At 45.1% G+C, this 14219-nt stretch overlaps 1 protein-coding gene across 6 annotated transcripts in view; it reads left to right on the top strand.

Annotated features, from left to right (window-relative positions):
• ILRUN (inflammation and lipid regulator with UBA-like and NBR1-like domains) overlaps positions 1-14219 on the top strand; it is a 55194-nt gene that overhangs the window by 35437 nt on the left and 5538 nt on the right. Inside the window, exons 5-6 of one of the 6 annotated variants that reach the window (XR_012155843.1) lie at positions 42-125; positions 11254-11476. The exons of 1 other annotated variant lie outside the window; for it this stretch is intronic. Coding sequence is in view for 2 of the 5 variants with exons in the window: in XM_073320237.1 (XP_073176338.1) it covers positions 5703-6102; positions 6687-7210 (924 nt within the window). In the remaining 3 variants the exon portion in view is untranslated. 4 more of the 6 variants (XM_073320237.1, XR_012155845.1, XR_012155844.1 and 1 more) reach the window with 4 other exon arrangements.

Raw genomic sequence — 14219 nt, 5'->3', positions numbered from 1 at the left:
TATACAAATAAGTTTGAGTGATATTTTAACTTTTTTTTTAGATGCTTGTGTGTACAAATACGTGAAAAATGAATTACAGGATTATTTACACTTCAGAATCCTATTATTGCAAGAGGCATGTCTAGGTGTGTATTGTCCTGTGTCCAGAATAGTTGATTTTAAAATCCTTTAAACATGCTTAACTGTACTTTTACACAGGCTATGTAGGACAAGAACACTCAGTTGCTGTTTGCATTAATAAAGTCCTAATGTTAGGAACTACAGTGCTGTAGATGAACTGGTTAAACTGCTTGTAATGTACAAATGGATCCATTCTATAGTACCCCACTTTGTACTGAGGTTACATATTTGTTATAACTTACAGCAGGTACCAAAATAGGAGATGCAACTGTACAGCAAACTGTCAATTGCCCTCTTCATATTATACACCTCAAACCAACAGTTGTATGAGACTTACTGGGTCCTGCTTCAAGATGGAACTCAACAACCTTTTAAAGTTGGAGCTTGATTGCTCAGGGAATTAGTAGTGATTATAAAGCTTTTATAAATTATTATAGATTATAAAGCTCTAGATTGCCAAATCAAATCCAGCCTCGATCAGTAGTGACTGAAAGCTCTTACTGTCTGATGATTGCTTACTGTGTTTTCGTCCAGGCCCTGGTGGACATTGGCCTTATCACAAATCACTGCTCAGTCCTTATGGAGATGCCAAGAACTAATGTACCTGTCGACTGATCTCTGCTTATTCCCATAAGTGATCCCTCTGTAAAAGGCTGAGGCACATTGGTGGGATAATGTGGGGGAAGTTGCCCTGTCGTTATTTGTGTGATGTATATGTTCTGTATCTAGAGGGCGATATTTCCAGGATTGATAAATGAACATCTTTCACGAGTGTTTTAAGTACATGCAAAGAACTGAAATAAAAACTCATTAATTCAGTTGAGATACTGGACTAATCTACCAGTTTTTCACAGCTACAGTGGAATCAAGTCTACTTTGTCACACATGACAGCTTGGTTGTCCTAGTCTTAGGATATGTCCACACTTGCAAGTGAAGGTGGGCATAGCTATGCTAGCTTTAGTCTGGCTACAATGGGTAACAGTAGCAGAGTACACGTGGTGTCCTGGGCTTAGGTATGGGTTAGCAGCCGGAGTACAAGTCCTGTAGAGTCCCTGGGTATGTATTCTGGTTGGTTGTCTGTGCCACCATATGTATGTTTTTGTTACCCATGGCAGCTAGATTAAAGCTAGATAGGCACACCTGTGACCAATCACACTTTCACTTGCAGTGTAGACAGACCCTCGGGAATAAATTTTCAGCTGAGCTTGAGCATTTTGTGCCTGCACATTTTGGTCACTTTGGATGAGCTATTACCAGCGGGAGAGTGAGTTTGTGTGTGTATGGGGGTGGGGGGGTGAGAAAACATTGATTTATGCTGGAAATGGCCCACCTTGATTATCATGCACATTGTAGGGAGAGTGGTCACTTTGGATAAGCTATTACCAGCAGGAGATTGAGTTTGTGTGTGTGGTTTTTGGAGGGGGGCGAGGGGGCGAGAGAACCTGGACTTGTGCAGGAAATGGCCCACCTTGATTATCATACAGATTGTGAAGAGAGTGGTCACTTTGGATGGGCTATTACCAGCAGGAGAGTGAGTTTGTGTGTGTGTGTGTGGGGGGGGGGGCAGAGGGTGAGAAAACCTGGATTTGTGCTGGAAATGGCCCAACTTGATGATCACTTTAGATAAGCTATTACCAGCAGGACAGTGGGGTGGGAGGGGGTATTGTTTCATGGTCTCTGTGTGTATATAATGTCTACTGCAGTTTCCACGGTATGCATCCGATGAAGTGAGCTGTAGCTCACGGAAGCTCATGCTCAAATAAATCGGTTAGTCTCTAAGGTGCCACAAGTACTCCTTTTCATTTTGGTTGCAGAATTTGGTTATTACATATGTCTACTTGATTGGCACCTGCAGTTGGGTAGGCATGTAACTACTAAAATTTGCACCTGCCGTAAAGTACAGGTGCAAAAAATCTGGATGTGTGGTTTTTGGTGGAAACAAATTGTGCTGTGAAAAGGGAGGTGGGGCTATTAAAATATGTCCGTTAGTCTCTGCTGTGCATCTGCCCACAAGTCAAAACAATCATATCTTTTGATACAGTATAGCACAACTGCGTTGCTACTCATTAAGAAGCCCAGACTAGAACAGTGTAGATGTGTTAAGATTTAAATTAGTGTATCAATGAGCTGTGTTGGAAACCCAACTGAAATACTAGGTATGTTGGGATAAACGTGGTATAGCTATTTAAGGAGAATCTCTTTCCCATGTTGCCTAACTGTCTGGAAGGCAGTGACAGCTAGCATGGTGGTACAGAGATAAAAACAGACAGGAGCCACACCTTGGATGAGCAAAGCTAAAGGAAGAAGGAGCTAATTCCATGGGCAGGGGTTACATTCATCTCAACAATCTGGGCTAGTTTGTCATTGCTATCCAGAGATTTGGATCATGATCTGTTTTGACATGACTCAGTCTAATCTAGTCCCAGGAGGCAGGTGTAGGGTGGTCAGCCGATCTTCTAGTGATTCCTTCTGACTGACTGGAGTTTAGCTTATCCATTGCTTCTAACTTGTTGTGATACCCATCACAAACAATCCCTCATCTGCTTTCAGCCAAAAGGTAACTCTAATAATAGTTCAGTGGGCTAGTCAACAATTGCTGTTTCTTTTCTCAACACGGAAAAAGATAACAGCCTTACTAATCTGGTCTTGTCTTGCAGCACTTGTGCACAAAGCTCAGAGTTTTGTTTCAGGCTGCCAAGAGATTTCTACTGTCTTTTGACAGAAGCTGAAATGGACTGGACCTTAATATTACTTAATTTGTTTACCTCCTGCTTAGAATACAGGGCCCTTGAAGAGTTTCTCTGCTCTTGATCATGTGCTTTTCTTTCCTTGGTAAACTGGTATCTAAACACTACCTCGACACTTTTTAAAAGGTAACTTTCCAGCAGGAAACTATCAATTGCATGAACCTCTTTGCCAGTCTATGCTTGTGTGTCAGTGTATTTGGTACCTTTTCTAAAGGAAGCAAAAATGATAGCCTGTTGTGTGTTGAAAGGGCTGACAAAGCTGGTGGGAAGCTCCTGGCAGAGTCTGTTGCCTGTTGACAGCATTTTTGGAATGCAGGTGGAGTATTTTTTGTCACATCCAGAATTTATTATTAGGTTGGCAGAACAAACTAAGATTGCTTCATACACATTACCTTGTGAAAGCTGGATGGATGTGTGATCTGTCACCATCACGAATTGAACACCTACACTGCATGGTGGTTTTTTGCAGGGGAGGGACACTATGTTCACAATCAAAAGCTCTGTGAGACTCTGGGATGTGCCAAGTGAGAAGCAGTAGGAGAGAATGACCAATACTTTTGCATCTCATATCCTTGAAGTTCCCACCTCTGTTTGAGAACTTCCCGTGGTAGCCAAGCAGGTATATGCTGACCTGCTTTGCTTGAAGTCATAAATCTGGCTTGTTACTTTTGTTTGAAATACACTGGGCTGATTGTCAGCTCAATAGTAACCTGCCTATCCCAACTGAATGGTCTGATCAAATATTAGTGAAAGGTACAAACTAGTTTTAACCTCTTGGCTTCAGAACTCCTGCAAGCATGTTCATGCCAAATACTCCTGTTTTTGCAAGGCTGATCTTTCCTTTCCCAGACAAATGTCCTAGCTCCAGTTCTCACTGCCAGAAGGATTCCAGTTTTCCAAAAGCGGTCTTCAAAAATCAGATCTATGAAACATTAAGCTGAACTCTTCTTTTCTGTTTCCTTTTCCATTCCGCTGTTCAGGTTTGGACTAAACTGGTGTAAGATCCAGTTGAAGATCTGAAAGCTCCAGCTGGGGAGCAGCTGTCATATCATTTTGTGGTCCTAAATAGGGTAATTGTGGAAATACAACATATAACAAAAAAAACTTTTGTGACTGATTTTGATGCAAAGCACCCCAAATCTGTGGAAGAAGTTATTACAGCTCCATTGTCTGTTGGTTAAGAGGAGATCTTGCTGGTGCTTTTGGAATGGGGGTGGAGCGTTCGGTGTGTGTGGATTCATTCACTTACTGAGGTTCCTTATGCCCTGCGCTTTTATCTACGGCTTAGTAAAATAGGCAACTGGTTTCCTTCAAAGCCAGGGCTGTTCTGAAGACCAACCAATGCCCATAGCTGTTAGACTAAGCACTTTGCCATGAAAAGCTGCCTTACCTCTTCTGCCCTACGGAGAAAGGAGTGCAGAACTGAGTTTCTATTTTCAGAAATCATCAGGAAACATCTCTGTTCATCCAGTGTCCTTGGGCTCACATGAGCACAGTTCCTCTCTGGTGAATGGTTTCTGTAGAAAGTGTGTCAAGTAAAGCAGAAGCTTTGACACCAGGAGTTTCTGGACCCACATGTAAAATTTGCTTAGATCCAGTGCTGTCACCCTCTTCTTGCAAGCTGGAAATCTTTCTTTAAAAAAGGTTTTATCCCTGGAGAGGAATAACACATAAGAAATTCACTCTGCACTTCGGTGTCTGTTTAAAGGGAGGTGGAGGGCACCATAGGGAAACTTCAGAACTATTAAACCACCTCACCAGCACATGGTGTGCATGTACTTGATGGCGGTCACTCTGCCTCACCATCTGGTTGTTTCTTTCCTATGGGGGATTGGACTCTGTTCTGCGTGTCTGAGTAGTTTTGTGTGGAAAAGGGGAAACTACATGGATACTTTAAAATTACTAGATTCTGGTGCTCTCATGTTCTTAACAGAGAAGGCGTTATCCGAGGTGGCGGTGACTTAACGTTGTAGAACAAACTGGGAGAGCTGTGTTCAAATGGATTGAGCATGAGGTTAGAGGGTAGGAGACCAGGGTTTTATTCCCAGTTCTGCCACAGACTTGCTATGTCATCTGTTGAGTCCCTTAATGAGCTTGTGGCTCAGTTTTTCTCCACTCATAAAATGGAGTGAATTCATTGCTATGTTTAATTAAGTACTTTGAGATCAACAGAGGAAAGGATGGGTGAGATGGTTAGGGTTTGGATACAATTTTCAAAAGCACCTAAGTCCCCATTTTAAAATTCATGCAGGCACTTAAGAACCTAAGCTTAGTTGAAAGTCGGTGTCAGATTGTCACTTAGCCCTGGTCTGCACTAGGACTTTAAGTCGAATTTAGCAGCATTAAATCGATGTAAACCTGCACCCGTCCACACGATGAAGCCCTTTATTTTGACTTAAAGGGCTCTTAAAATCGATTTCCTTACTCCACCCCTGACAAGTGGATTAGCGCTTAAATTGGCCTTGCCGGCTCGAATTTGGGGTACTGTGGACACAATTCGATGGTATTTGCCTCCGGGAGCTATCCCAGAGTGCTCCATTGTGACCGCTCTGGACAGCACTCTCAACTCAGATGCACTGGCCAGGTAGACAGGAAAAGAACCGCGAACTTTTGAATCTCATTTCCTGTTTGGCCAGCGTGGCAAGCTGCAGGTGACCATGCAGAGCTCATCAGCAGAGGTGACCATGATGTAGTCCCAGAATCGCAAGAGAGCTCCAGCATGGACCGAACGGGAGGTACGGGATCTGATCGCTGTTTGGGGAGAGGAATCCGTGCTATCAGAACTCCGTTCCAGTTTTCGAAGTGCCAAAATCTTTGTCAAAATCTCCCAGGGCATGAAGGACAGAGGCCATAACAGGGACCCGAAGCAGTGCCGCGTGAAATTTAAGGAGCTGAGGCAAGCCTACCAGAAAACCAGAGAGGTGAACGGCCGCTCCGGGTCAGAGCCCCAAACATGCCGCTTCTATGATGAGCTGCTTGCCATTTTAGGGGGTTCAACCACCACTACCCCAGCCGTGTTGTTTGACTCCTTCAACGGAGATGGAGGCAATACGGAAGCAAGTTTTGGGGACGAAGAAGATGATGATGAGGTTGTAGATAGCTCACAGCAAGCAAGCGGAGAAACCGGTTTTCCCGACAGCCAGGAACTGTTTCTCACCCTGGACCTGGAGCCAGTACCCCCTGAACCCACCCAAGGCTGCTTCCTGAACACGGCAGGCAGAGAAGGGACCTCTGGTGAGTGTACCTTTTAAAATACTATACATGGTTTAAAAGCAAGCATGTGAAAGGATTACTTTGCCCTGGCATTCGCGGCTCTCCTGGTTGTACTCCCAAAGCCTTTGCAAAAGGTTTCTGGGGAGGGCAGCCTTATTGCGTCCTTCATGGTAGGACACTTTACCACTCCAGGCCAGTAACACGTACTCGGGAATCATTGTACAACAAAGCATTGCAGTGTATGTTTGCTGGCATTCAAACAACATCCGTTCTTTATCTCTGTGTTATCCTCAGGAGAGTGAGAGATAATTCATGGTCACCTGGTTGAAATAGTGCTTTTCTTCAGGGGACTCTCAGAGGAGCCCATTCCTGCTGGGCTGTTTGCCTGTGGCTAAACAGAAATGTTCCCCGCTGTTAGCCACGAGGAGGGGGGAGGGTTGAGGGGGTAGCCACGCGGTGGGGGGAGGCAAAATGCGACCTTGTAACGAAAGCACATGTGCTATGTATGTAATGTTAACAGCAAGATTTACCCTGAAAGAGTGTAGTCACTGTTTTATAAAATGTGTCTTTTTAAATACCGCTGTCCCTTTTTTTTTCTCCACCAGCTGCATGTGTTTCAGTGATTACAGGATCTTCTCCCTCCCAGAGGCTAGTGAAGATTAGAAAGAAGAAAAAAAAACGCACTCGAGATGAAATGCTCTCCGAGCTCATGCTGTCCTCCCGCACTGACAGAGCACAGACGAATGCGTGGAGGCAAATAATGTCAGAGTGCAGGAAAGCACAATATGACCGGAAGGAGAGGTGGCGGGCTGAAGAGAGTAAGTGGCGGGCTGAAGACAGGGCTGAAGCTCAAATGTGGCGGCAGCGTGATGAGAGGAGGCAGGATTCAATGCTGAGGCTGTTGGAGGATCAAACCAGTATGCTCCAGTGTATGGTTGAGCTGCAGCAAAGGCAGCTGGAGCACAGACTGCCACTACAGCCCCTGTGTAACCAACCGCCATCCTCCCCAAGTTCCATAGCCTCCACACCCAGATGCCCAAGAACGCGGTGGGGGGGCCTCCGGCCAACCAGCCACTCCACCACAGAGGATTGCCCAAAAAAAAGAAGGCTGGCATTCAATAAATTTTAAAGTTGTAAACTTTTAAAGTGCTGTGTGGCATTTTCCTTCCCTCCTCCACCACCCCTCCTGGGCTACCCCCTATTTGAGTGATGAATGAATAAAGAATGCATGAATGTGAAGCAACAATGACTTTATTGCCTCTGCAAGTGGTGATCAAAGGGAGGAGGGGAGGGTGGTTAGCTTACAGGGAAGTAGAGTGAACCAAGGGGCGGGGGGTTTCATCAAGGAGAAACAAACAGAACTTTCACACCGTAGCCTGGCCAGTCATGAAACTGGTTTTCAAAGCTTCTCTGATGCGTACCGCGCCCTCCTGTGCTCTTCTAACCGCCCTGGTGTCTGGCTGCGCGTAACCAGCCAGGCGATTTGCCTCAACCTCCCACCCCGCCATAAACGTCTCCCCTTTACTCTCACAGATATTATGGAGCACACAGCAAGCAGTAATAACAGTGGGAATATTGGTTTCGCTGAGGTCTAAGCGAGTCAGTAAACTGCGCCAGCGCTCCTGTAAACGTCCAAATGCCCATTCTACCACCATTCTGCACTTGCTCAGCCTGTAGGTGAACAGCTCCTGACTACTGTCCAGGCTGCCTGTGTACGGCTTCATGAGCCATGGCATTAAGGGGTAGGCTGGGTCCCCAAGGATACATATAGGCATTTCAACATCCCCAACAGTTATTTTCTGGTCTGGGAATAAAGTCCCTTCCTGCAGCTTTTGAAACAGACCAGAGTTCCTGAAGATGCGAACATCATGATCCACCAGAGCTTGCAGCACTATTGAAAAGTACCCCTTGCGGTTTATGTACTCGCCGGCTTGGTTCTGCAGTGCCAAGATAGGGTTATGGGTTCCGTCTATGGCCCCACCACAGTTAGGGAATCCCATTGCAGCAAAGCCATCCACTATGATCTGCACATTTCCCAGGGTCACTACCCTTGATATCAGCAGATCTTTGATTGCGTGGGCTATTTGCATCACAGCAGCCCCAACAGTAGATTTGCCCACTCCAAATTGATTCCCAACTGACCGGTAGCTGTCTGGCGTTGCAAGCTTCCACAGGGCTGTTGCCACTCGCTTCTCAACTGTGAGGGCTGCTCTCATCTTGGTATTCATGCGCTTCAGGGCAGGGGAAAGCAAGTCACAAAGTTCCATGAAAGTGCCCCTATGCATGCGAAAGTTTCGCAGCCACTGGGAATCATCCCAGACCTGCAACACTGTGCGGTCCCACCAGTCTGTGCTTGTTTCCCGAGCCCAGAATCGGCGTTCCACAGCATGAACCTGCCCCATTAGCACCATGATGCATGCATTGGCAGGGCCCATGCTTTCAGAGAAATCTGTGTCCATGTCCTGATCACTCACGTGACCACGCTGACGTCGCCTCCTCGCCCGGTATCGCTTTGCCAGGTTCTGGTGCTGCATATACTGCTGGATAATGCGTGTGGTGTTTAATGTGCTCCTAATTGCCAAAGTGAGCTGAGCGGCCTCCGTGCTTGCCTAGGTATGGCGTCCGCACAGAAAAAAGGCGCGGAACGATTGTCTGCCGTTGCTCTGACGGAGGGAGGGGCGACTGACGACACGGCTTACAGGGTTGGCTTCAGGGAGCTAAAATCAACAAGGGGGGTGGCTTTACATCAAGGAATATTTCAGGCAGGACTTCACGGAGGGTTCCAATAAGAAATGGTGCACCTAAGTTGTTATCCTTATTGGAACAAGGAGGTTAGTCTGGCCTCTGATTGATACATGGCTAGATTTACCTCGCTGCACCTTCCCTGGGAGTGACTGCAGTGTGACCTAGAGGAATGAGTCCCCTAGATGGGGGAGGAGGCAAATGAGTACAAAACAAATCTGGTCTATTTCTTGTTTTGATCCACTCCATCTATCTTTTACATCTTTGGCTGGCAGCAGACGGTGCAGAAGGACTACATGCCATCCACATCTCATGGCTGCCCGGCAGAAGATGGTACAGTACGACTGCTAGCAATCCGTATCGCCTGCCTGCTCACCATAAGACGGTTCAATAGGACTGACTGCAGGACTAAAGAGAATGACCTGGTCAAGTCACTCCAAATTTAGTCCCTGCGCCCATGTCTGCCCAGGCGCTCCCAGCCGACGTGGCCAGGAGCACCTCGGACATGACGATGACGGCTACCAGTTGTACTGTACCGTCTGCTGCCACAAGGCAATGGGTTGCTGCTGCTGTGTAGCAATGCCGTACCGTGTCTGCCAGCACCCAGGAGACATATGGTGACGGTTACCTGAGCGGGTTCCATGCTTGCTGTGTTATGGCGTCTGCACAGGTAACTCAGGAAAAAAGGTGCAAAACGATTGTCTGCCCTTGCTTTCACGGAGGGAGGGAGGGAACGGGGGCCTGACGATATGTACCCAGAACCACCCGCGACAATGTTTTAGCCCCATCAGGCATTGGGATCTCAACCCAGAATTCCAATGGGCAGCGGAGACTGCGGGAACTGTGGGATAGCCACCCACAGTGCAACGCTCCGGAAGTCGACTCTAGCCTCGGTACTGTGGAAGCACTCTGCTGAGTTAATGCACTTAGAGCATTTTCTGTGGGGACACACGCACTCGAATATATAAAACTGATTTCTAAAAAACCGACTTCTATAAATTCGACCTTATTCCGTAGCGTAGACATACCCTAAGGCTTTCTCTACACTAGGAAATTTTGTGGATAATTCCAACCAGTTCAGTCGTAGCAGTGAAAGTATCTTTTTAGCCAAAGCTCTGCTAGATTCCAGATTATAACAGATTGTGATTAAACCTGCTGGTGTAAAAAGTGTCAGAAGCTGCCAGAGTCTTGTCTGTGCTAAGACTCCCTGTAGTGCAGCTGAACAGGTGTAAATTGTCTTCTAAAATTCCCTAGTGTAGATAAGGCCCTGGTGACAACTTGACATGCCATCTGCCACTGAGGCAGTCAGGCACGTCGAAATTTCACACACAAAGCATTTGGAACACTGTTTTGTGTGGCAGTGCAGGCCATGGAGTGTGGATGCATAATCTCTGGAGAACCAGAATCACGTGTAAGGAGACTCGCTCTCTAAAAATGTCAGTAGAATTTAATAAAATGTCAATATGATTTATTAAACACTAAATAGAGGCGCTCTGTACTACTTCTGCAGTATAGTTCTCTCTACCCCCACCCCCAATGATTTGATCAGCTCCTGCCTAACCTTGATGCTCCAGTTTGGTAGTAACGGGGCCATCCCTATGAGTTCCAGATGGGTACCTTGGTTCTTGGACTCTCCAAGGCTGAAATTGCACAGGCAGCTTACTTGGCTCAAGCGTTATGGTGGGGAAGGAATAGCACCTTGTTTCTCTCTCGTATCTCCTATATCGGAGGTTCTCAAACTTCATGGCACCATGACCCCCTTCTGACAACAAAAATTACTACACGACCCCAGGAGGGGGGGACCAAAGGCTGAGCCCACTCAAGCTCTGCCACCCTGGGGGTGCCAAAGCCCTGAGACTTGGGCTTTGGCCCTGGGCTCTGCGGCTTGGGCTTCGGCCCTGGACCCCAGCAAGTCTAAGCCAGCCCTGGTGACCCTATTAAAATGGGGTTGTGACCCACTTTGGGGTCCCAGTCCACAGTTTGAGAACCGCTGTCCTAGATTCTTGAGTCCTCCCCTTTGGAGAGAGGGTATGTTCCCATTGTTCACAAACTTTGAGCCTGGATTAGATATTTATTCTCCAAACTGGGTTAGTTGACAGCCATTATAGTTGAACTGACTTAGATCAAGTGTGGAGAAGCCACAAGCTCAGCATTGCTATTAACCACCCTCCTGGGACAATCACGCTGCTGCTTATTAATGTCTATAGGTTAAACAGTTTTAACCCCCTCCTCTGTGGACCCAGGAATTGGCTTACCTAGCTGTTGAAAGGCTGATGTAGATGCAATTAACTGGTTTAGTTAAATCAACTTGGAGGACCGCTGCATTGTAGGAAGATTCTTTCCCAGGGGTCGTAGCTGTTGCATCATATTTGCATAGCATGCATGGAACAAAAATAAAACTAAACACTCTGTTCTTCTGTTTGTATTCAGTTTACGTAAATGAGTCAAAAGAACTCAGGATAGTTTGGAGAAGCACTGACCAGGAACGGCCCAGGAAGTGATGAGGAAGAGAGAGGGACTTGTAGTGTTATCTGATGCTGCCATCAGTGTACACTGGGAGACTTTTGTGTTGCTTTGCAGCCGTGCATCAAAAAGTTTTTTTTTTAAAACTCAAGTGTACCTTTTATTGATCTAAATTCAGCCTCAAACAAAGGTGAAATAAAGATAGTTGTGTGAAAGTTTCTGTGTTGTGATGGTTTATAAAATATTAATTCCTTGAGATGAAAGAGGGATTTTGTTTTAACTTTAAAAACGCCTGCTTTTACAATTATCATGCTGTTCTGAGTAATCACTGTACCCTTTCCTTCTTCACAACCACTATCTTAGTTTCACAGGTGGAATGTATTTAGGGTCCCAGCTGGGCTCATTTCATGTCATATATCTCGCAAAGGTGGCTGCCCTAGTTTAGGTGCATGGATCAAAATGCAGACTTTTGTGGGTGCTAAGCACTTCTCAGTGGGGCTAGGTTTCCAAAAGTGCTGACCTCCAATTTAGGTCCCTAAATATAGTGGTCAGATATTCAGTATGGGAGCTGCATTTTGTTTTACATCTGGCCCTTAGATTTCATTATTCACTTCATTTACCTAAATATCTGGACAAAGGGATTTCAGCGCAGAGTTACTAACTTTTACCTCTTGGGGGAGACAGGAAAAAGAAATGAAAACTAAATTTGCAAAGCAGAACGTGAGCTTGTCACATTTTGTTTTCAAGATGTGTCCCATTTTGCAAGCAAGAGTCAAAGTCTTGTCAGCTGAAATGTTTCAAAATTTTTTACAAATGTACAGGAAATATCGGATTTCTTTTTGCGTGTTTCTGGTGGGAAAATTGTCTATTTGTGAAAGTGTGATGGAAAACAAAATGAGTAGCAAAATGAACGCTCACTAACTGAAAATGTTCGCACCGTGTTTCTCAAAATCATGGCTTTCACACAGCTGTTAACTTTTAGTTTAAACCAATTACTTCCAACATTTTTTGGTGCTGTGACTCTCTTGAATCACTGCAGCTATTTGTTTTATACTAGTTTCTAGAGTTCCCAGTAGAGATCAAGGCACCATTACACTATATTCTTGTGAAAACACATACAGTCCCTGCCCCAAAGAGCTTACCATCTGAATAGATTAGCTAAAGGGTAGAAGTAAGGCAACAGATGGAGAATTGAGGCACAGAATGCTTGAGTGGTCTAGAGATCATGGCAAAGGAGTGTGGCAGAGCCAGGGATTTGACTCAGATCTAAGTCCTGGTGTATTATCCTTTCTCCCTACTCAAACACTGGTTGACTTAATGAAAAAATCAAGGCCTTTCTATGCGTCCACAGGTTGACTTTTAAATATCGTCTGCATCAAATTTAGTATTAGTAGTTCCTTTTGCTGGAAACATTGACATGAAATAATATAAAAGATGCAAAAGACCTATTAAGTCAGGTCATTCCCTGCAGATGTGGGATACATTCCTTATCAGGGGGTTTATATCTGATGTTAAACGAATACTTCATCTTAGCCAAAAGGGCAAGATGCAACAGCGGGAAGTAGTGAATAAACTGCTGGGGGAGCGGGGAGAGTTTTCTTCTTTGAATCATTAATAGCGGCAGGTGAGTTCATATATAAAAGTACCCTTCACAGGTAAGTATGAGCTATAGTGAAGGGCCATGTGTACGCTCAGGGTTCTGTTATGGTAATCATAAGAGCAAAGATTGTTAATTCTTCTGGTCAAATTTGCAGTTGCAAGAGAAACCCATTTGGAAACCATTCTGGAACTGTTAATGACTGAGTCATTTCACAGATGTGAATACAGTTTATCAGGGTTAAAGTGCTGTAAAAGTAGGGTGGTTTTCTCACACTCTAAAGTGAACTGAAATCTAGTTTTGATTGAGACCCCAAATCATTAACAGAATTGTGTATATTTAAATTAGACACAGCTGAAAGCAAGATTTGACCTCTTTTCTTTCCATGCGAAGATCCAAGGACTGAGTTCTTTCTCTTGCAACTGTTTATACATTTACTAATCTCTTTCGGGACTGTGTGCTTACCAGGGGATGTGCTATTAGGCTGTATCCATTTCTGACTGCTATTATCTCCAGGTATCACAGGGAGCTGTGGTTTACTTACACTACTTTAGGTGTTAATATTGCTCTTTGGCATGGACAACACTGAGATCTTGGCAGCCGAAAGCTTTTCAATTCAGTTTTTGAATGCATCTTTATCAAATGAGCTACAGCAGTTTGCTCCTACGTTATAGCACAAGTGGCCTTGTTTGCCAACACACAAAGAAGATGTTGGTTGCAGGGCTCATTTGAAAATCGGGCCCCTACAGACTAATCTGAAGTTGAGATACTGCTCTTGCATAATGTACCACTAACCATTCTCCCCTAATAGCTGCTGGACTCAGCAATCGTTTTGAGTCTCTGGAAGATACTTTGCTTTGCTTTATGGGTGTCACGTGTTGTTCCTTGACACTGCATAACCCAGGGAATTACTCTTGCCTGGTTAATTGTGGTTAAACTCCTATCAGCACTAGATCATTAAAAACTAACTACAACACAGAAAGAAAGATACAATAGGGCTTTTGACTTCAGGTGTTTACAGCTTGACCCAGCCCATCCTACCACACTTATGCCAATATAATCAGGGCTTTTTGGTATGAGTCATATAAAAACATCTCAGTGCTTCAGAGCCAATTCTGGTACTTATGGGTCACAGAGCAAGCTGGTTATGGAGTTACAGCAAAATTCTTATTGTTGGAGACAATATTTCTTTTGCTGCTCTGGCCCATTGTCCTGCTTGAAATGAAGTAGTAAAGCAGTCTTACACCTTGCTTGAAAAGGCAGGCAATGGGGTTGGTGTTTAATTAGGTCACTGCCTGTCTTTTTACATCATCCACACAATGGGTAACAGCAGGGC

The sequence above is a fragment of the Lepidochelys kempii genome, chromosome 21, assembly GCF_965140265.1.
Source record: "Lepidochelys kempii isolate rLepKem1 chromosome 21, rLepKem1.hap2, whole genome shotgun sequence".
Taxonomy (NCBI): domain Eukaryota; kingdom Metazoa; phylum Chordata; order Testudines; family Cheloniidae; genus Lepidochelys; species Lepidochelys kempii.
Note: the sequence above shows the minus strand (reverse complement) of the source record. Positions and strands in the feature narration are given on the sequence as shown.